We start from the raw sequence: 22,625 nt of genomic DNA, 5'->3' as shown, positions 1-22,625 counted from the left end.
ATATCTTATTTGAAAGCTAGAAGATGGGATCTTTGGAAAATGATTTGGTGCCTTCTGAAATCATTATGTTCCCATTTAGTTTATATGCATTAAGCTAGGGAAGATATCTATATTGCAAGTTTTATCTTTCTTCTGAGAAAAAGCCACTATACAAATGTTGGGATATGAAATCCTAATGGGTAAGGGGGCAATATTAAGGTCATGCCAAAATAAAAGGCTAAAAATCCTTGAAGAAAATGGATCAGAAATTCCCCTGGTAAAAATGTATCCTTATGAGTCAGCACCTGAAATCTGGTTTCTGCTCTAGAAAACAGAACAGCTTGCTGTGTGCGTCTGTCAGGCAGGCGCATTTCACTTCATTCAAACTAGAAAGCATACAGGCAGTTACAATTTTTTATACAAATAGAGCCTCGAATCAGATGGCACAAAACAAGAAACACATATCTCCATCCTGCACGTAGGTTTCTATTCTAGTCATGTGGAGCAAGAGCAGAAAGTTAAATGGGGACAGGGACATTTTTTTCGCAGTGTGGCGTGCAGTTTTTGGAAAGCACGGTGGGGAATTTTTTTGCAGAGGATGACCTATTTGGAACAATACCAGCAACGCTGGACATGCCACTCTGGAGTTCAGTCAGGCAAGTAACTAAAGCAAACTTGGGCAGGCAAGAGAAGGGAAAGCAATAAAAGAGTATTTAATTTCTGATACTAATGGCCATGTAGCAATCTCTTTGTTAGGGAATGGGTAAGGTGGAAATCTGCTCTTCATCCCTTGAAAGATGGTTTCCCTAGACTGACTGTGGTGCATTAGCAACTATGCTGACTGTACTTTTTTCCTTTTTGTGGAGAGTGTTGGGTTCTGCAGTGCTCAAGAGGAATATAAAATGGCAGCTGGGGAGGGCAGTGGATGGATGGCAGTATCCTCAGCTGTTCCAATGCCACGTGGCACCGCCGCCTTTCTCCAAGGTTTTGCAGAGAAGGGTGAGAGGGCAGGTTTGGCAGATTATCAGTTCTGGCACAGATTCTGTGCTTAATGCAAACCAGCAGATGCTAGGTAGCAAGCTTATTATTTTGCTAATAGGTGGGGTCTTAGCACACAGTCTTAGCGAGCACAAACAAATCCTCTTCTAAACCTGTCATTTTTTGCAAACTTACCCAGACACCAGGATCACTGCAAGTGAAGGGCAATAACAAAAGCAACTAACACAGTTTCAATCGTCACATGTATTCATCCAGCTATTGCAACTCAGCCATGAGATCCGTGTGAAGCAAAATTTACCCCAATATTAAAAATAGTTCTTTCAGTTAAAAGCCTGTCTTGTTCAATGGAGCAATACTTATATTTTATTTTACACAGCTACAGTAACATTTATACAACAATTAAAGCTTACCATTGCTGTAAGACCGAAAATTTCCTACAAATTTTATGTATTCATATGTTGGAAATTCCTTTGGGTTCAAACTTCCTCTCAGAAGATGACAATAAAACTCTAGTTCATTGTCAGCTGGATTGTTAAAAGAAGAAGAAGAAGAAATAAATATACTAATTAAGCTAAACACAACCAATGGTGTCTTCCAACCCCAATCTTGCAACTGGCAGCACAAGAGCAGCTTGTTACCACTCAGGAGTCCTAAACACCAATGTGCTATACATTGCAGGATCAGAGCCTCTGCAAGGAAGCACCTTGCAGGGATGCAGGTTGTTCAGCACTGTGCATGGGCCTGCCTGCAGCTCAGGGACAGCTCTGGAGATTAACTTGCCCTTCTCTGACACTACGTTCATCACAGGAGTTACACAGCCATAGCATCAGTGTAGCAAAAGAGAGAACTGGATCCTTCACTTACTGCTTTTTTTCTGTTTAGGCTTTTCACAACTCACAGCTGTTCTACATCCTGTGTTGGAAAACTACACCTAATTACCTCAAAATATCTATTACATTAACTTCAGTGTATTAGCTATCAGCTGTAGGTTTCGTACAATACAGTAGATTAAGCAGCTGTACATCTTACATTACTGTGTGTTTTCTGGTTTCCTACATCTTACCTCCCAGAGTGAATAAGGATGAGGCAGTAAAAACATTTTTAAGAAAAAAAATTCAAATTGAAAAGGAATTACAATTATTTTAGGAATATGTTTCAACTATAAGGCAAAACAAAGGTATGCAACATTAGCATATCTCTGAACAGCATCTCATTTGAACAGGCTGAAATATCAATTAAGATGTGATTTGTCTCATGCGAACTCTCACTTTCCATGGGCTAACCTATTTTCCTTAGCTGTCTCAAAAGATATGATATTTAATAATTAACATAACTGCAAGTAGTCTTAGCCCAGTAAAATAAAGGCAATGAGTTTCATTTAAAAATAGAACCAAAGGGTCATTCCAGGTGGCAAGATCTTTTTAAAAGGCTATGAACCTAATTTTTTTATTGCACATCACATAAAAAATTCTTTCTGAGAGAAAATTTTTATCCTGCCCATGCTTTTTCATTTACTAGAGAAGATAAAATAAAACTTACTTTTTAGGTAATCCGGTGAGGCAGAATCTGTCATAAGCATACAAGAAGACAACATCTTATAAATTTCTGAATGTTCTTGTTCTGGGAGGAAATTCAACAAATTCTGATCCAAGACATCACACTGCAAGGAAAAGAACTTTTGAGACAAACAGAAATATCACAAGCAACACTTGCAGAGATGCGCAACAAGGTGGATACAACGCCTGTGGTATTCAGTGGGAGTTTCCCCACTGATTTCCAGGGACTCCTGACAAAGTCTAAAATGAGGAAAACTGCTGGGCAAACCGAGTGGCCACTTCTCTGTAGGCTGGTTGTCAGGTTAATTCTCAGCACTGAGCAATATTTACTGTTTCTCAGAGACCATGAGATGCGTCAGGTATGTCCATGTCCTTTAAATGATGAGACCTGAGAGTGAGTTGGAAAATGGCTGCCTGGCTCCCCATACTGCTCACCAACTCCATGCACAGGCCTGCCGTGGATCATTGGAGCTTGTTCTCTCCCTGCCAGACCCTGACTGGCAGAAGCAGTGAGGCTGGGAGTCATCCTGAGCCACCGGTCCCATGAGCTGGGTCAGTCCTAGATCCAGCCCCTTCCTTGGGGTATCTCCTCAGCTCCTGGGAGGTACCCTTGGGGTGACAGGCCTTGCTCCCCACTTCCTGCATCCTGGCAGGTGGGAGCAGGGAGAAGGGGACCCCCCAGTCTGGACATCACTTTACAGCAGCAGCAGTTAGTCCCCAGAGAGGGGGAATTCACGGTGCCACTGGGACAAGCCCTCTGGACAGCCATGGGCTGAATGTCCATGTGTCTCCAGCCTCACTATCATCTGGCATGAACCTGAAATTCCTTCAAGACCTAGCTGCTGAGATTTGAGAATGGAAAGAGGAAATGGATTTGTGCAAAAGGCCCAGGCTGGAGAAGACAAAGAGTCTGTCACAGGGCTGCCAAGAGGAGAGTCTCACTGTGCTCAACATGGTGACTAACCTAACACTAGAAAAGTGTATCTGAAAGGAAGCCTGAGATAAAGTGACCCTCTAATAACATTGACTTAAATTCATCCCACTTGAGACCACCTCAGGCTGAGCTGGCACACTGACACAGCTTTGTGTGTCATCAGAGCAGCTGATATCAGACTGTATAGTCATACTGAAAACATGTAAGCTCTGTATGAGACTGGCAAGTTATTAATCATCATCATTTATTTATGTAAGATTGCACTTTGGTTTCCCTCTGTTTTCTATCCATAACTGCTGTTCTGGGTAGAATTCCCATTTAGTGTAGTGAAATTCATCAAGTGTACTTTAAAAATTAGAGTGCTACGATTTATATACTTACCTTGATGTGATAGTATTTCACTTTAGATGATTCAGTATTAAGTATTTATTACATGTGCTCATCACTTGAATATTCCTTTTGTGAAGAAACCCTGTCAGGGACGTCCTGGTAAAGCAGGCAAGAAGGGACAGGGAGGACCCTTCTCGAGAATCTGCGTATTTTTGGAGTCACAGGGTACCCTCTGGCTGGTGAATGCTAGGAGTTGTGACTATATTTCCAAGAGTACACTTTAACTAGAGTCAACCTTACCATATGAGCTACATCTCTCTACCTCAACCGACACTAGGAGATCTTGTTGAAACAAATTATTTAGAATTACAACAGGGAAAGTTTGTGTTTGAAAATGCTCCATGGAACTTATGGAAGCTGTATTAAAGAGAATTGGATATATTTGCTGTCAGCATCAGAGACTTATATGATTTTAATGAAAGGAAATACATCAGATTTCTTGATAGGGGCCCTCAGAGAGCCCTGCTTTGCGTACTGCCCAGTTTTGCCTTTTTTTTTTTTATTGCTTAAAGTAGAAGATTTGCAGAGTATTTTTTTCCCTGTTGTCACAGAGGAGAAGAATTGGTATTTTGTTCCTCAAACAGTGACTGAATTTAGCTTACAAACAGATCCTGGAGGTAAACAAAATAAGCCACATAGATTTTCCAGATAGCACTCGTATCAGTTATAAAACTTAAAAAAAAAACCATATGGAAAGGGCAACAGAGGATTCAAATATCCATTGTGCACCTAACTGCACCCTCAGCTGGGCACCTGCCCATGGCCATGGTGATCTGCCGACCTGAGGCAGGCAGAAGCCTTTCTTGCTTGTTCAGTTGCAGTCTGTCAGGTTGGTTCCTGACTTGGGCTGCCATGTGCTGCTTTTAGGAGAATAAAAAGTAATGTCCATCTTCATCCTTATTTTGGGCTGGATACCGTGTAAGGTTATCACGCAAGGCATGTCTTTGGGAGAGAAAATTGATATAGTTTCTGATGGTCCAACTCAGGAATTATGAACCTGAATCTATCCATTTTCAGTCAGGGCTTAAGATTTTAGGCACAGGGTTGAAAATGCATCTTCCTAAAGAGGAATGCTTTCCCACAGCAGATCTATTGTCTCCTGTAAGAATCAGTATTTGGAAGGGATACCAATGAAACCACCAAATGATGAAAGACAAGCACATTTCATGGAAATCAGTAAGTGCATGAAGACTCCACAGCCTGTATGCAGGACAGAGCTCTCCCCACCTTTGAAGTGAAGGCAAATGTCAGAAAATAGTCAACTACTGGTCTTCTCAACTGCTGAGGATGAAAGAAAACTGAAATAGATAGATTCAGTTCAACATGTTGTTGCATAGCAATATTCTTACATTTACCAGGAGCTGTTGCCTTTCATCAAGTTCCTTTTGTCTCAGAAGAAAGTAATTTTTGTTCATATTACAGCAAGGTAGTGTGTGTGAAATACATTTGTCTGGGTGGAAAACGTAACACATATTTGGTGAAAAAATAAACAAGAGAAAAAATTCTAATTTTCTTAAGAACATGGCAGGGGGTAGTACAACAATAATTTGGCAGCTATTTTTTTTCTCCTGGGCATGTATTTATTTGAGACTAGGATATAAAAAATGAGCATGAAGATTAATCCATAATTATTATGTCATTTCTCCTAGAGCAGTCTTAGCAACAGGGAGCAGTCCCTCTCATCTGCTCCTCCAGCCCAAGCCAGTGCATGCAAGTGTCTCCCACAGCAGCACCCAGCAGCCCACGGATAAAACAAGCTGCTCATGTTGGACTGAGCACCAGTTTGACCAAGGTATAGGTGCACCATGCACTCAGCATTGGCTCCACCAGCACCTCCTGGGAGCAGGGTGTGTTCCCCTTGGGAAAGCACAGCTGAGCTGCAGGGAGAGCTTGTCAGCAGCCTCCAGATAACTCTGAATTCAATGGGGTTTTTGTCCTTTACCTCCCTGGGAGCAGAATAAGGCCCTTAACAAGCTCCTTGCTGGGCTGCCAGCACCACTGGTGCTATTCTCTCCTAGCTTAGAAATCAGAGATGGAAAAGATCAGCCAGGTCACCCTGTCCCTCCCCTGGCAAAACTATTCCTGCAGAGCTTTTTCCATTCAAGCTGAAGTGCCTCATAGCAACAAAAACCTGAAGGGTATGAATCAGACGGTAGAGCTGAGCAACAGCACCAGCCACAGGGAAAAACTCCCTCACCGCATTTCCAGGAAAACTCCACCCCCAGCACCCTTTTGCATCTGTTTCTAAAAATGCAGGGCCTGATTCTATGATGTGTAGTAGAAAAAACAATGCCAGAATTACTCACCGGTAAATGCCCTAGAAGAGGTGTGATGCTGTCAGACACATAGATGATGCTTCCACCTGTAGTTACTGCTATAATGAAGCCATCTAATGCCTAAGGAAAACAGACAAGTGGAGAGTACTTTAACAGGAATGACTGGTGTAAACAGACATCTCACCGTGTGTTGATCAAAACAATTTCATTTCAGCACCATATTGTTATCAAGTTGTAGGAACGTTATCTCAAGTTGCAGAACAGTAATTCTCTGATTTTACAGTCTGATTTAACTTTTACAAGATTCTTTGTAGTCTAGTAAAACCTACTATTGAAGTAACAAAGGGCTCACAGGAACATTTCATGTCTCAGTTTTTAAATTAATCACACATTTTAATAATGCAAAATGACTAAGACTGGATCCCTTGGAAGTTATTAAAATGAACATTTGAGCTCTGTGTAAATATCAAAGGACGATGAAAGGATGCAGTCCTATCTCAAAATGGTACTTCTCTGCAAACCCCATAAATCTTGGTTTGTATTAATGTAATGTTGTATATTACTGGGCTTTCATGTAAGTAAAAGCAATGCAAATGATCAAATAATCCTTAGCCTGAGTTTTAATTGAGTGATTTATTTTAAAGGTCATGGTATTAGATTACTCGTTCCAAGAGAAATTCACCCTTCTGCAGAGTTTCTTCCTCACTTCAGTCCCACCTTGCAGTAAGCCCCTTCATTCCTAGGACTGAAGGGAAATGTCAGCCTTATTCCCACCCTCTGTACAGCAGCAATTTCACTTTCAAAATTAGGCTTTTCTTTAGTCTGAGCTGCTAAGTTTTGAGCTCGGTGTTGTTCAAAGTTAAATTCATGTACATTTTGAGATCTAAAGCAAGATTAACTTAATTTTGGGAGGGGGATTCTCCTCAGAGTGAACTAAAGCAAGATGAGCTTTAGATCACTCAGAGGAGGACACCCCAAAAAATTAAGACTCCATAATAGGTGCTCAGAGAATATATTAAAACCTTCCCATTGTCATTAGGGAGTCACTGATGAGGCTTCCAATCGTTCAAGTGGAGCAAGTCTGGGGCCTTTCTGTCAGTTCCCTGGTGTTCTGGAGTTGGTGCTGCCAGCAGTACTTGAGCAGCAAAGGCACTGCAAGCATGACTGAATCAGAGCAGAGTTCAGCTGTACTCCAGTAGCAATATCTGCTCTGGAGACAGGTGTACTGCAAACAGCCTGATCAGGGTGCCACAGCATTACAAAACCATACTGCAAATCCAGGCCTGACCCCAAGCCAGACTAGCAGTTGATCTTGTAAAGCTGCAGCACATCCTTCCTTTCCCCCCTCCTCCCCGCTGACTTCAATAAGGGAAAGAATTCTGAGAACACTGGAAAATGCTAATTGTTTAAAAAAAAAAAAAAAAGAAAACACAAAGCCTTGAATAGACACACAAACATATGTTCCTTTTTCCAGAGAATGCTGAGCACCCACAACTATTTAAGTCAATGGGAATCTGCTGGTGCTTCAATCCTTTGAAAAGCAAGTCAATAACTTATACCCCAGTAGAAGAGTGTGTGTTTAGCATCTCTGAAAACCCTCCAGCTGCTATAGTTAGTTTCATTTTGTTAATCTAAGTACAGAGAATATGTTTTTCTTTAGTGTGGTACATTCAAGCTGTTTTCTAAAAAAGCATGATAGCTGTTAACCTGTAGAAGAGAGCAATGATTTTACACGACAGTTGGATTGTGCATGTTACTATGGTGAAGGTTGTTAGTTTTTAAAAAGTCAAGTCTTTATTTCATATCCAATGCAAATTATACACAGTGACTCATATCAGAATTTTGTGGTAAAATCAATTTAGTGTATGCATACATAATTCTATTTTTATTTACTCACGACTGGACCTTCCAACATTAAGAGAGCATATCCCTCTTCAAAGATTTCACTGCTGCAATAGTCCTAGATGGACAAACAGAGCCCAGTGCCCACTCTTCTGTAATTTGATGACAGCCTTTTCAATGGGGTAAGAAAAAGCCACTTTCAGGAAAGCTGGTGTATTACTGCAGTCAATTATGCTCTGATTATTTTGAATTAGTGCTTGGAAAAAACCCTTCCCATCTTTTAATAATAGGATGGGAAAAACTTCAAGCAGTCTTGTCCAAATGCTAATAAAATTAGATTAGTAGAAAGACAAAATAGCAGGGAATGATGAACATCTGGCACAACAGGACATCCCAACACCCAATGTTATCTTGAAGGGCATGGAAAATCACAGTAGCAAGAAGGTGATTTATAAGCTGGGAAACCAAAAGTGATTGTTTAATCTAAAATTTCGTAGCATACAAGTAGAATCAACAAAGGCCCTGCCCGTCAAAACAACTGCCAATTTATTGCTATCTGAGGGACATATTTCAGTGCAGACTGAAGGAATGTATGTTAAGTTCCTGTGCACTGAGATGGGAATGGGTGGTTGTCAGAGCAAGGGGAGCAAAGTGCCTTATAAAACTAGACCAGGGGAGTCTCATCACAACAAACTGCAACGGCCAAGGGACTTCCAGCCCCTGGGAGCAGCAATGTGCCCCAGCTTTATGCAACCCCTGGGTGGGTGAAGATGCTTCCCAATATCCTTCCCTCCCCACTGCCAGAGCCTGGATCATGTCCCATATTCATATCATTTGTGGGAGGAAGAGAAGCTTGTTCTCAAAGGACACCGTGGGGCCATGAAACTTCCATGTGTTTAGTACAGGAAAAGATCCTCGCTAAAGATGATTCTAGCTGTTACTGAGAGAGAAAAATACATTTTAGCAGCTCATTTGCATTTCATTTTGAACCTACATAATCACCATTCGGTTATGTCCCTTCAAATCCCAGCTAGCATTAAAAGGACCTATGGTATAATTTAAAAACTATCATTGCAAAATGTTAGAAAAAAAATTGTTTGATAAGGGCATTGCAAATCAGAGTGGAAGCATCAACTGTATCAAACTAAGAGTAGCTGTTGGGCTTTATCTGCTAGTACAGCATCTAGCACTAGGGGGATGCGGCACTGTTGCTTTTTAGGTGCTAGCCTTGCATAAATATTAGGTAATAATAATGCCTTCCAAGAACAGGAGAAAAACTGCCACATGCTCTTCACCTCACCTCTGCTTGTAAAAATAAAATATAACCTGTAATTTGAATCTTTCCCCTGGATTGCACTTCTTGAGAGTTGCTACACAGCTTAGCAGGCTGCGGCATGAGAGTGAAGAGCAACAAGTGAGGACTTTAATCCCTTGTCCTGGTGATAGCTCTGCCTGATGGTCAAATACAGCAGTACCTGAAACCTCCTCTTTTGGAACTGCAGATGACAGTTTATTCTAGATGCATGGGTGTTTCCGTGACCGTTAGACAAAATTAGGAAAGGTATATATTCATGTTCACCTCCAACATCAGCTGGGTGAATTCTTCATTGCTGAGAAATGAAGGCTTCCAGTCCTGCTGAATTTCAGAAATCTCCGTCTGTGCTGAGACTTCTAGACAAATAAAACATTTACATCTTTAAAATTTAAATTAACTTCTATCTTGCAATAAGAAATATGAACTGCTATAAAAAGAGAGAAATCACCTTTACATTCAAAAATTGCAGTTTTCAAGCATGGGTTTTGCATACGGAGACAGTAATGACTATCTAAACTGGCCCCAATCTTGAAATGTTTTCCTCATTTTTTACTCAGGTCAACTTGTACTGACTTCAGTGGGAGTCTGTATTCACAAGGCCATTGGCCTCAAGCAGCATTACTGGGGTATTAATCAAAAGATAAAACCACTTTGCATGAAATTAAAATCAAGGCAAGTATTAACACGTGTCAAATTGCTATTTACAATTTTCCAGTTTCAAAATTAGGATTCTGGAGAGGGTTCAGCCTACAGCTTCTGTGACAAAGAGGGAGCAGCAAGAAAACTTCTTCAGAGGAGTCCCAAAGGGGGATGACCCCAAACAGCAGAGCTCTTGCTTTGTTTTCCAAAATGTGAGAGAAACATGAGCATTTGCAGCAGCTTTACACTGTTGCTACTGCCACCACTGCCTCTTGTGCCTACCTCCAGCCCCACTGTGCAGGGCAGCCCAGGAGAGGGAACGGAGCACCAGCCTCTCATCCCAAATCCTGTCTGGAGGGCAGGGTCTCCTGTGCTGTCAGCCCGTGAGACACCAAAGGGTGGTCTGCCCTGTTGTTGGCCAATGCTGACCCCACAGCAGCCTGCAGAGGGCTCGCTCCCTGAGGGCTTTCCATGAAGGGGTGCAGGCACACTGGGGTAACAAGTCACAACTTCGTGCTGAAACTGGAGACCATACTGGGGGTAGCTGTTTCCTTTGGAAAACAGTCACTCATGTTGGCTCTGCCTTAGTAAGACAGGGTTATGGGGGACAGATCTTAGAATTTAGAGGGACTAGAGCTGGTTTAGTTAGCTGGTTGCTCTGCTTCTCTAAGAGTGCTTCCTCACTCAGCTCTAGTAGTGAGGGAACAGTGAGCACAGACTGTCTTCTCCTTTCAGCACTGCCTGCTAATTAATCCTACTGATTAACACTTCCAGAGCATGTAACAACCAATGCTCCATATTCAGAGCACATAGGCAAACTGGCCAGAGAAATGCAAATGGATAAATGATACTAAAGACATTTATATGAGTGCCTGTGCATTTTGTCACCTCGAAAGAAATCAAAACCTCCGTTCAGGCTGTATTAGTGGAGATGCAGACGCCTGCTTTTACCAGCTCATTTGACTCACTTTCTGCACTGCTGGGGGCTGTCACTGGTAGCACAGCAGCTCTCCACAGCTCCCACGGTTTTACACAGAGGTTTGAAAACCAGACTAAGGAAAAAGAGTCCATCAGATTTTTATTAGATAGTTTCAGAATATAGGATACTTTCAGCAGATCTGTAGCTTGGAAAAGCTAATGTACATGAAACGGCGAGTGTTGGAAGAATTACTTGAGATTTGGGAGATTCTGTGGATTATGAAGAAGGAGACTGTTTATGAAGGGAAAAATCTGAAAATTGACCTCCTCCTCCATTATGACTAAAATCTTGGTTTAGCCCACTAAATGAAAGGGAAATACGATTGAATAAACCAGATCCAAAGTACATGGAAGATAATCAACATTTTTAAATGCTGGTGCTTTGTATTATACTGTGTGACTACTAATCTGGTTTAAAAATAGATAACATTTGCTTTTTTTAGCAAGTGCACAAAAAACAGTCACATTTTGACCCAATTGCTGTGGAAGGATTTGTGACTGTTAGCTTTCTTTTACCTAGTTGTTCTTCAAGAAAAAGTGCCTTTTGGAGTAAATTATTTGGGCCCTCAGCTACATCTATCTACACTTATTCAAACCTTGTGTGATTGTTCTTTGCTTGGCTTTATATTTGAACATATGCACATCCTCCTTTACTCTGCCTTGGGCAGCTAAAAAGAAAAGATACATTATTACTGTCATTTAAAAAAAAATTATATACAATTATTAAACTTTGTCCTAGTTGTCCCTTCCTGTATAAAACCATAGGTTAATGGTTGGACTCAACGGTCTTAAAGGTCTTTTCCAACCTCAAAAAAATTCTGTCTTGTCTGTGGCAAAAATTCATTTAAGGACAAACTGCACTCTAACAACAGAATCATTATAATTATTTCCTCAGTAATATTGACATTTGTGACTTCATTATGTTGGGAGTCATGATTATAGGAGTTTTTATAGTGTTTTTTGTTTCACCCAGAGTTCTCCAGGGAGTGCAGGAGGGAGGTGCTGCATGAGCAAAGGTGAGTCAGGTGATGTGGTGCATCAGCTCGTGAGATCCCTTTCTGCTTTGTGGGGCCCAGGCCATTCCTCACAGTCACACATCGAAGACTCTTCCTCACAGGGGCATAGCAAGAGAGCCCCGTTTTAAACCAGTGCCCTGATGTATAAGGGAGAACTGTTTCAACTGACTGCTGCTGGTGGATGTCCATACATCTGGAAGGCCACAGTGCACATTCCTCTCACTGAGTAGAAAATGGACCAAACAGACTAGATCAGCAAGGTCAGAAATCTCCTCTGCCCTCTGTGAAGGTACATTTCTAAGGGACCTGTCAATGCTGGAGCAATTTAAAAAGTAAACTCCTGGCTTTCCGAGGCTGAGCTTTACTACTCCAACTGGATGCTGTGCAAATGTGATGTAGCTTCTGCTTGTGCAAACAGGGTGAAGCATGTCAGCTGTCTGTGGATGCAATTTGCTGAAGCCAACTTCAAAAACTGAGGTGCTTTCTGTTCTGAGTTTTCTGCTCAATGTGGAAAATTGAGTCCTACACAGTCCACTGAGGAGCAGGGGTGCTGAACAGATTGCTTCCCTGTATTTGTCCGCAGAGAAGCTGCGGTGAATGCTTTGTTCTTCTGCTCAGAATATTGCAAATTTCAAGGAAAGGAATCTTCCCTCTGACCTCAAATCTCTCTTGCTCAAAGCATCTCTCTTCTTCATATGTGCTGCAGGGCACTGCTACCCTCTTCCCCTCGGTGCCTGCCACTCACCCCCTTCTCTAGCAGGTTGAGAATCATCTTCAACTAAAGAGCAAACAAGAAGATGGATTTGGGCAGCACAGTGTTTAGAAATTATCTTTCTTGATGCGACAGAAAAAAAACCAAACACCTTATGTTGGCACTTTTAGGTCACTCAAGCCATTCTGATAATCACTGAAGGAAACAGGATATTATAGTAACTGTCTAGCAAATGCATGAAGAGCTGCAGTAAATCTTACCATTGTGTTTCTGCAGAAAGCCAATGACTTTTTCCAGCACAGTAGTTTTGTCCATTTTGCGAGTGTTGCCTGGAAGCATGGAGCTGAGCTCTTTGATGAGAACATTGAACTGATCGCGCCTCTTCTTCTCAGACTTGTTACGTGAAGCCCTGTAGACAGGGGAAAAGAAAAAAACGGATGAGCAGACCAAGAGGAAAAATGATCATGTACCTGCTCTTTGTAATGTAGACACAAAGAAATCAGCTTGCTGCATCCCTCAGCATGTGAAGACTGACACTGGATTCCAGCAAAATTGCAGAGGAAAGTAGGAAACAGAAGTTCCCACCTCCTGTTCTTGCCTTTGAGCCACCTTTGGTATCCACTGGGGAGATGGAGGCTCTGCTCGCCCTTCTGTGCTGCCTCTGGACACTCTGGTTGAGCCTGTCAGATTAGCATTGAGCCTGTAGTTGAAGGAGCTCTGCACATCTCCTAGATATATGTAGGATCTTGAAAGTTCATGCAGCCTCTGAAGAGGCACTCAGAATGAGAAGAAATAGGAATACTGTAACAACAGTAAACTTGTTCATAAAGAAGACTGGGGACTGGATCATAGCCATCTGTGCAGTCTTAACCGAAGAGAGGGACCCCAGTCCTGCAGCCATTGCACTGGAGCTGGATTCACCTAGAGGGACCTCCTGCTTCGGTCACAGGTGGTCTGCCTACCTCCAGGCTGACAGAGAAGAATCAGGTTGTTGTGTTCCAGTCATTAAGATCAAGGACCTGACTAGAAGTTGCTGCAGCTCCCATCTAGTTCATATGCCACCTTGTTCCTTCTCCTTTCCAAGGTCATATGGGTAAGCAGGACAGAGAGCATCAGCATGGCTCATCCCAGCAAGGACTAGAGCTGAGGCTAGGATGTCTTCCCAGACCTGGGGTCTCAGAAGTGCCAGAAGTGCTTGCTCTTAATCTCTGTGTGCCACTAGGAAAATCACTTAATATCATGGTGCCCTGAGTCTTTAGGTGTAAAACAAAGACTCTACAGCTTTCTTCACCAGTCTTGTCTGTTTAACTCATAGACTCCTCAAAGAGAGCCTGTTTCTACTGCTGCATTTGAAGAGCTCACAGGAAAAAAAGGATCTGATTTCATTTGGGGTGTTTTGGCACCATCACGGTACTATCATTAAGGCCGTTGATAATCTTTTCAGCATGTACACTTAGGGTTTTTTTTAATTACATGTCACTCTATACACAAACAAGTGTTTTCTGAATTGTTCCCATGAATACCACAATAGTCTGACTTGGAGGTTATCACCCAGACTTCTCTGGTCATGCGAAAATAGAAATAAATATAACCCAGAAGGTTTGTTTGTTTTTCTGAAAGGTCCTCAAGCAGACAAGATTTGCCTTGTCAATTACGTAAAGATCTAAAAATCTGGTTACATGTAGACAGGAAAGAAAAGCCAAGAGGCTGGTTCTCTGGATTTCTCGGTCCCAGCTAACTCTGCTGTGCCTCATAAGCAGCTCTGGATGCACACTGCTGAAAATCAGAGAAGAATTTAGCCCAGCATCTACATCCCCTCCAAGGACCAGAATGGCAATAAACATTTTCTGCAGAGAAATCACTACAGAGGCTTCTGGATGTTACTACTGACAGAAGGGTAATTTTTGTTTGTCTTGCTCTCAACCCTGAACACACTCAGAGATACACTGGATAGAAGCCAACGCTTGATTATTTTACAGCTTTGAACACAAGAGATTGGGTGGATACTGCCTGACTGATTTCAGCCTGTTCTTATTACAGTGCAAAAGGCTGTCAGAACAAGATGTGAAAACCTCCAGTCTTATCCTATTTCTCTACAGTTCAAGGGGACGTTAAGAATATCAACACTTTAGTTCCTCATAATTCAATCCCCAGTTCATTTTAAGCTTAAAGAGTCCAGATTTCCCTGAAAATAAAATAAACCACCAACTCTCGATAGGGAAAGTGGTGCTTTAAAAAAAATAAAAAATGCCTTGACAAAAATATAAAGTATCTATTTTTAAGACTTGACATTTTATTCACAAAGGAAATATAAAAACTTCTCTAGTGGAAATAACTCTACCAACATCTGAATTGATTATTACAGTAAAATTTTGAAAAGAAAAAAAAATAAAAATTGGGGAAAAAAAGATAAAAACTATCCCTGCACAGTTGAAAATATTTTGTTTAGTATAGTTATAAATGTATTAAATAAGACCATTTTCATCACTTCCCTTTGAAGATTATTTCCTAGACTTGCTTACTTCACTGCTAGGGCATACAATTACAGTAAGCTCAAACAACCTCTGTCTTAATTCCATACTATTTGTCCCAGTTTTCCTTCTTCCTTGCTACTCCAAAAAGATTACAGCATATTCAAGAGGAAGAAGGAGCCACAGTATGAATAAAATCAGGACTTTCAGTAATACAGCTAAAGGCAATACAGGACAGCCTGAATTCAGAATGGTCAAAATCACCAATTTAACATGTGTTATAAACAGCCATTTTTGTTCTCTTACATATTTGCTACTTGTTCTCTTAAAGAGAGACGGATATGACTGACTAGGAGCCACTACATTTTGCTGATTTACAATGAAATGTGACTGTACATTAAATTTTGTATTTCTTTTTACTGTCCAGTGTAGTATGTTATATATGCATTAATGCAAGTAACTGTACCACATACCTTCATTCAGATTCTTAAATTTACTTTTTATTTCAGTGGAAAATGGCAGGTGGTAGTCTTCATGATTAAGCACTTTCTCATGGTTCACTTCAAGCTGGTTTTGGTTGGAATTTGGAATTCAACTGAATTGCAAAAAAAGTATTTAAAATTATTTACTATTAAAGCAAACCGAAAGAAAAGCAAATAGAGAAAAAAGTGCACAAAGCACGCTTTTTGTTTAGAATTAATAAATCCATAAAATAAAATAAACCTCACCTAGCATCAAAGAACTGAAAATGAAATTATGGTTTCTGATCTCCAGAAGCTCAGAAGACCTCACATAGGACTTCAGTGCTCCCAAGTGTGGTGCCACATATCCGCATTTTAGTTCTCGGGTCTTTGGAGTGGAACTCTGCCTTCAGGAGTCAGATGATGCAGAATAGGTCTCAATTTAACCAGTGTCCTAAAGGAAGAGCTATATATCTTGGCCAAATACTAACAGTTGGCACAAGGGTGGGAGTGCAAGTGCCTCTTCTCAGGAGAGGATGGATCCTCTTTTCATGTCTGTATAATACAAACCGTATGTGCCTAATGCATTGCAGCAGATATAAATGGCGTGCCTGTGTACTTCTAACCTGAGAAACCCAGCTCCTGGCTTGAGTCCACCCCCATAGACATAAGATTCAAAAATTTTCAGTCTCACCTACTTTTAACTGAAAAAATGAAAGGAGAGAACAATTTTCTTGGCTTTTTTTATCCTCTCTCGTGTTTCTCAACACTGAGACACCCAGTACTTACACCAAATAGAAGAAAACAAAAAAAGCATTTCTCCTATGGCATGGGACAGGTGAGAGTCCTCAGTTTTCAACACATGGCAGCAAAATGCCCATCAAATGGCTTCTCCAGAGTTTGACTTTCTTTAAAGCTTTGGAAGAAAACCTGTAGCTTTTAAATGAACCTGAACGGTTTTAATATAATGTATTAACTTTAGACCTTCATGAAGCCTCTCATGATTTCAAATTTCATTTCAAATCTAGCTTTATTTCTAAAAAGCTACATGTACTTAAATTACATTTTAAAGAAGCAATTTCCTTTCTTCGTTTTCAAAGTTATCATTTGTTTTATGCACCCTGATAGAGGCCTGCCCCAAGGTATGACAAAAATTTCCCTCTGGGAACAAACAGCATGAAAACCATACCAGATGGTGATGACAATCACTGATAGTGAGGATACGTGTTATCCTATTTTTTTCATATATTCACTTGTTTAATGCATTTTTTTTTTATTAAACAATTAACACACAAATATCTTGAAGATAATCAGGCCTTAAGCAGGTGAAGCGGTGCTGCAAGGTGGGCTCCCTTCTGCACCCTCTCCAAATGGGAGCAAAGGGGAACAGCTGAGCTTGGCTGCAGCCCGTGCTGACCTATATTGGTGAGAAAAAGCTGCAGGGAGGGAAAGAAGCGGAGAAGGAATCAAAAGAGATGAAACTGGATCAACTGCTTGTGCCTGGACTGGAAATACTCTCATTAGAGGGAACCAAGGGGAAAAATGTGGGCAACCCACAGCCCTCTCTAAAGTAATTAAACTGCAGGCTGCGGCATTGATAACCTCGAATGCTTCCAAACCGCTTTTCTGCAGATGTCAGTCAGCTCTGACAGTTATTAAGAGTTTTATTGCCACAGGTCTTCTGCCTTGAAACACCCCTTTTCTCTCCCCACAAAGGGTTTACAACAAATTCCCGCCAACCAGGACTTGACTGAGTGCAGGATATGTGTGAATATAGGTTTGTGCCAGTTTAGGGCTGACTTCTCATGGTCTTTTTCTGCTCTGAAGGTAACTTCTGGGTGTTTTCATTACTGTGAGATAGGCACTGATGAATAAAGGACCATCCTAATAGAAAAAAAAACCCCACTCTTTCAGTTCTTTTTCTTTTGCAAAATGTATTAAAAAAAACCAACACATTTTTGTACACTTGGAAAGCTCAGATGATGTATTATAGAGGCAGGAGTACGTTGCTGGTGCTTCAGTTCTGATGTTCTGCAGTAATGTGAAGAAAACGATCAATGCCTTGGCTTTTTTAAATTTTCCACAGGAAACACTGCTACATTATTTTCTTCTTACAGGGCAGCCAAGAGTAGGAGTCTGTGAGATGGCAGTTTTTCAAGTTGTGCTTGACTGTATTTTACTCTCTCTCTCTTTGATTAACTGATTATGGATAAAACAGCTTCTGCAGCAACAAATAGTATAAAGCTCATCACAGAGAATTATAAAAGAAAAGGTGCTCACCTCTTTGCTCTGTCTTTCTCATCTTCATCCATTAGATTGTCTAAGCAGTTTTTTCTGTTGAAGGAATGTGAGAATCATTATGAATTGTCATTTTGTTAGCTCTACTTGCAGGTTAATCTCACAGTCGCTCTATTTCATTTTAATAACAGAGTGATGATATCCAGGTCAGATAAATGTGTCAGCAGTGCTTTATGCCACAGTCCCTGATTTTAGGAAACATCCATTGTGGGTAATGTTATTCCTGAGCATTACTCTAGCCTTAGGGGCTTTAGTCAGGGATCAAGGCTCCCAGGCACCACAGAGTGCATCAGCACAGTACAAAACCAGCCACTTCTTTGGGATTTTTTCATATGGAGGTAACTCTCTGCAAACCTGTAGGCTGAATGAACCCTAGGGCCTGTCCAAATTGAAAAGGCATTTTCAGTGTTCCCACATTCCCCCCAAAACAATCTCCACTGCAAGAGTAAGCATCACTGATGCCTTTGACTACCAAGGGAGATCTTCCTACTGGGAGGCTCTTCGTCCTCCTCTGCGGGCCCTTTCCCAAAGCCGAAAGAGAGGGTAGTAACTCTACTGAATTACACCCAAAATTCAAAGTCTCCTCATAAATCCCACCAGAATGTGGTGACCTGCGGTCAGTTTTGTAGTCCAATTGCTCCACCAGTTTGAGCTGTAAAGAGAAAGTACTCTGAGCACAAGGTATGTCCATAAAGCCACAGAGTAAAAAACGGTAAATTAAGTAAATTTGTGTAGGCAAGGCAAAGGGAAAAATACAAGAGTGGTCCTGCTAAAGGCTGAGTGCCTCAGAAACACTTGTCACCAGTACACTGCCCACTCTCCTTTGCTCCAGGGCCTTATAAAAAAAGTGATGCTTCAGCTGTAACCACTTCAGGTTGAGAAAGAAGCTCTGTGCTGCTGCAGCCTCTCATGGCACCCATGTTGGGTACAAAAGCCACATGGTGCTGCATCCCACAAAAATATTTTCTGTAACAGCAGCAAAATGCTGGTACAAACCCTGGATATTGTCAAAGCGTCATTTTCAAAGCAGCGGCGTAATGACAGGCAATGATAACACTCCTTTTCAGCAATCAATGTTTCTCATTTAATGAGTCCTCAACACGAAAGACATGAATAAAACTGGAGGGGGGAGGAGGGAATTTAATTGCTTGGCTTTATTTAAGCCCATGTTATTTTCCACATATGAGTCACAGATAAATTTGCCTGTTTAAAGAATATTTTATGAAGAAACAGGAGTGAAAACTTATTGATAGCAAGAACAGTGGATAAATTCCTTCCTTCTGCTACTAGTTCTCTTAAAGCAATATTCTGCCTGGTCGTTACTCAAGAGTTAGCTAAGAAAACAAAACTACCCTGTAACTTTTTATCAAATGAGTTATCAGGAATTAAAGCTGGGGGTCACTGATTGGAGGATAAAGCTACTACTTCACGGCATTCAGCTCATTGATGGACAAGCATAAAGAGGAAATATGAAGGCCAAAGGACTGGGTTTTTTAGTAATAACTGGCAAATTTAAGTTGCTGAATTCTGTTATACAGAACAAAATAACAAATATCATGTAGTTTTTAGATTTTTTTTTTTTCAGCTATTTATTTGGACTTGCAAAACAGCCAAGTCAGGCATATAATAATCTATATTTTGGAACAGGAACATTTACAAGCCCAGCTAAATTCTATTTTTCAGTGTTTAACAAATACTTTAGGTGCTTATTTGTTCAGTTCCGTAATGACTGCTATCCCAACAAGTGTGTTTTCAACTAATTCAGGCTAAAATGTAGCAACAATATTCAGTTTTGTTGTTATTTGATCGCTTATTGCAACTGAAATGTTCACACACACTATTCAAGAATACAGAAGGCATCGCTAATATGGCAAGGGTCAGCATTTAGGATTTTGCAGTCTTTCATTGCTAAACCTTCGCTCAAGATCATAGAATGTTACGGTCCCTTCTTTAAAGGAAGGGACCTTAAAGATCCCCTAGTTCCAACGGGGGGGGGTACACCTCGCACTAGACCAGGTTGCTCGAGGCCTTACCAATCTGGCCTTGAACACTGCCAGGGCTGGGGCGTCCACAACCTCACTGGGCAACCTGTTTCAGTGCCTCACCACCCTCACAGCACAGCACAAAATGCACTGTAGCATGCACCCCTGTTGAATCTAGGGTATTACAAGCAAAATGGGCAGTGCCAGCAAAAGAAGTTGTTCTCCCTGAATCCCTAAAGGTCTTCCTCTGCTGCGCTGCGGCCTCCTCTGGTTTCCCAACAGAAAGCAGAAATATGGGGACAAGAGCCCTGAGTGGCTGTGAGGAAGAATGGGAATGGGTGAGGCAGTCAGCATCAGTGTTGCTCAGCTCCGGCTGTTTAGGAGAAGCACAATGTACCTAATGGAAAGGGTCTTCCTACAGCTGTACCCTGTAAACCATCAAGAAATTACACTGCCAGGAAGCCTCTTCTCTTGAGAGAGAGCAACAGATCTAAGTGGTCTGTTCTGCCAAGGATATGGCTAGATCTGTAAAGCAACTCATGGCCAGCTTCCATTAAACAAGGTTTCTCACTGACTGACATGAAATTCTGGACCTGCTGTGCTGTTGCTAGTGTGAGACAATTTCTAATTGTCATTTTGCTTCTGTTTGCTCACATGGCAAAATTTGAAGAGCATCATAAGCATTGCTAACAGGGTTTGCCAGTACATATGTACCATACGAGATTAAAACTGTTCTCAATAAAATAGATACATCAGAGTATACTAGTGTTGCAAACTGATATTTTCATCCCTCTCCTGAGCCCCACCAGAAACTGGCTTACACCTTGATGGAGAAACCCATGGCACAGAGCTTAAATATGTGCTTAGTGAAACCTGCTTGCTTTACGTTATCCTCCTAGTCCATCAGCTGGAAAGGTCCCTAATTGCAAACCAGAAATCTACTGTCTCGTCCCTGTCAGTGCCTGGTCTAGGAGGAAATTCCAGCTCACGGCAATGATGGAGGCAGGCAGTAAACACCATGGCTCTGTGCCATAGCTCCCCTTCAGAGAGGTGACATAAAAAAAACAAGTGGCCTAAGGATTTCTCAAAATTTGAAGAATTCTTTCATGCTAACAATTTGTAAACCTATGGGTAACAACATCACATGATGCAACTCCTGCTGACAGAGTATTTAACAGTGACAGTTATATTGGAGCTTCACTGTAACATCGTTATCATCAAGGAGTGACAATAGCTCAAAAAGATGGAAACCACCTGGAAAAAGGAGGAGAAAGCTCACATACTCCCATCAGGGGGGTACTCAGACAAACATACAGAAAGATGCATACCTACAAGTGGGGAAGAGTTGCATTCTGGAAACAAAAGACTGGTTAAAACTGTTAACCATGTACCTCTGGCTTAGTTATTAGAAGGAGAATTATAGCACAAACATCCCCACCATTCATACAATGAATAGTTGCTTGGGAAAAAAGTAGTTCAGGCAGAGCACCAGCCTGCTTCAAAAGAAAGGTTGCACATGTTTATTTTGATACAGTCTATTCCCAGTGGACACAGGGCTTGCACTATAAAAATTCATCTATCACTGATCACCTTATCCTGTGCTAGAAACATTTATTTTAGTGAGCTAAACTACTACTCTTCTGTGCTGGTGAGGTTGATTTCTCTCCTTTCTGTCCTACTGCTCATAAGGATATGCTATACACACTCAAATGTAAGTAATCAGCTGTTGATTTCCCACTAACTTGCCACAAGGCCAACTAATGGTTCCTACAAATCAGCCTGATATTTAATGAGAATTTTTAATCATAGTTGTTCAACTCAGCTGAATTAAATCAGAGATGTAAATTTCTCTCAGAGGTCCTGGGATGTGCCTGGGGAAGCCTGGTGAGAAATCACAGTGCTTGTGCTCCTCTGGCCCTTATGTCAGGCAGCCCAAACAAAAAATAGGCTTTTTGTCCCCTTCCCTCTCTGGCAGGGTGGGATGTTTGCCTCCATCACACCATCGGCCTGCTTGGGTATTCAACCACTTGTCCTGTACAGGGTATGCTCAGCTCTGGGGAGAAGGGGGGTTCCCACCATACCCTGCTGCTGCTTCCCACCCACTACAGATGTACCTGAGCTTTAGACCTTAGGCCTCACCCTTAGACCACTTAGGATGCTGGTACAATACAACCATCCTAAGTGAAGACGATAATATTGCTCTTGGAGAACAACCCTCTCAAATACAGAGGATGGGCAAGGGTTGTATGGAAAACTGGATGAAAAACTGGCATGAAACATCTTGAATTACCTTCTGACCTTCGCAACAACTGTCGCCCTTGTAAAAGCTGAAGGAAAAGAGCAACAGAGTGTAGGGCAGACATGCTCCCGTACCTTCCAGACACATTGCTCAGCTGCCAGGGCCCATCTCTGCTCAGTGTTGCTTCTGTGCTGCCTCAACAGGGAGCTACTCCTGTCCCCTCTTCGAAGGCGAGGAATGAGGCCAGTGAAGAGCTCAGCATTATAAAGGAGACACATGGGTATGTTTGGTGGGGTTCAGGAGTTCAAGGTCAGATGCAGCCATGCATGGCATCCTGTGTATAGTGAATAGGTTCCAAGACATAGTAAGAAGGCACCAAAAGGGAGTACAGTCTCTGGACATGAGCCAGGGGCACAGTTTCTGGACACACAGTAGCATAGGGGACAGTGTGGCTTGGTCACTGTGCTGGCACCACTGCCAGGTCCCCAGCCTGGCACGATGAACAAGGTCTGATAGGCACCGTGGTTGGTCAGTGGTG

At 41.7% G+C, this 22,625-nt stretch overlaps 1 protein-coding gene across 9 annotated transcripts in view; it reads right to left on the bottom strand.

Annotated features, from left to right (window-relative positions):
- Nucleotides 1–22,625, bottom strand: part of NPAS2 (neuronal PAS domain protein 2) — a 104,698-nt gene that overhangs the window by 34,237 nt on the left and 47,836 nt on the right. For 8 of the 9 annotated variants that reach the window (XM_064646277.1, XM_064646278.1, XM_064646280.1 and 5 more), the window contains exons 2-7: nt 17,849–17,902; nt 12,897–13,045; nt 9,556–9,647; nt 6,165–6,254; nt 2,518–2,638; nt 1,389–1,502 (exon numbers count right to left, since the gene is read on the bottom strand). In XM_064646277.1, the coding sequence (XP_064502347.1) occupies nt 1,389–1,502; nt 2,518–2,638; nt 6,165–6,254; nt 9,556–9,647; nt 12,897–13,045; nt 17,849–17,902 (620 nt within the window). Of the gene's footprint in view, nt 1–1,388; nt 1,503–2,517; nt 2,639–6,164; nt 6,255–9,555; nt 9,648–12,896; nt 13,046–15,580; nt 15,695–17,848; nt 17,903–22,625 lie in introns of those variants that run through there. The other variant, XM_064646284.1, reaches the window with a different exon arrangement.

This window comes from Pseudopipra pipra, chromosome 2 (assembly GCF_036250125.1).
Source record: "Pseudopipra pipra isolate bDixPip1 chromosome 2, bDixPip1.hap1, whole genome shotgun sequence".
In the NCBI taxonomy this organism is placed as follows: domain Eukaryota; kingdom Metazoa; phylum Chordata; class Aves; order Passeriformes; family Pipridae; genus Pseudopipra; species Pseudopipra pipra.
The sequence above is the reverse complement of the archived record's forward strand: the minus strand, read 5'-3'. Positions and strand labels throughout refer to the sequence as shown.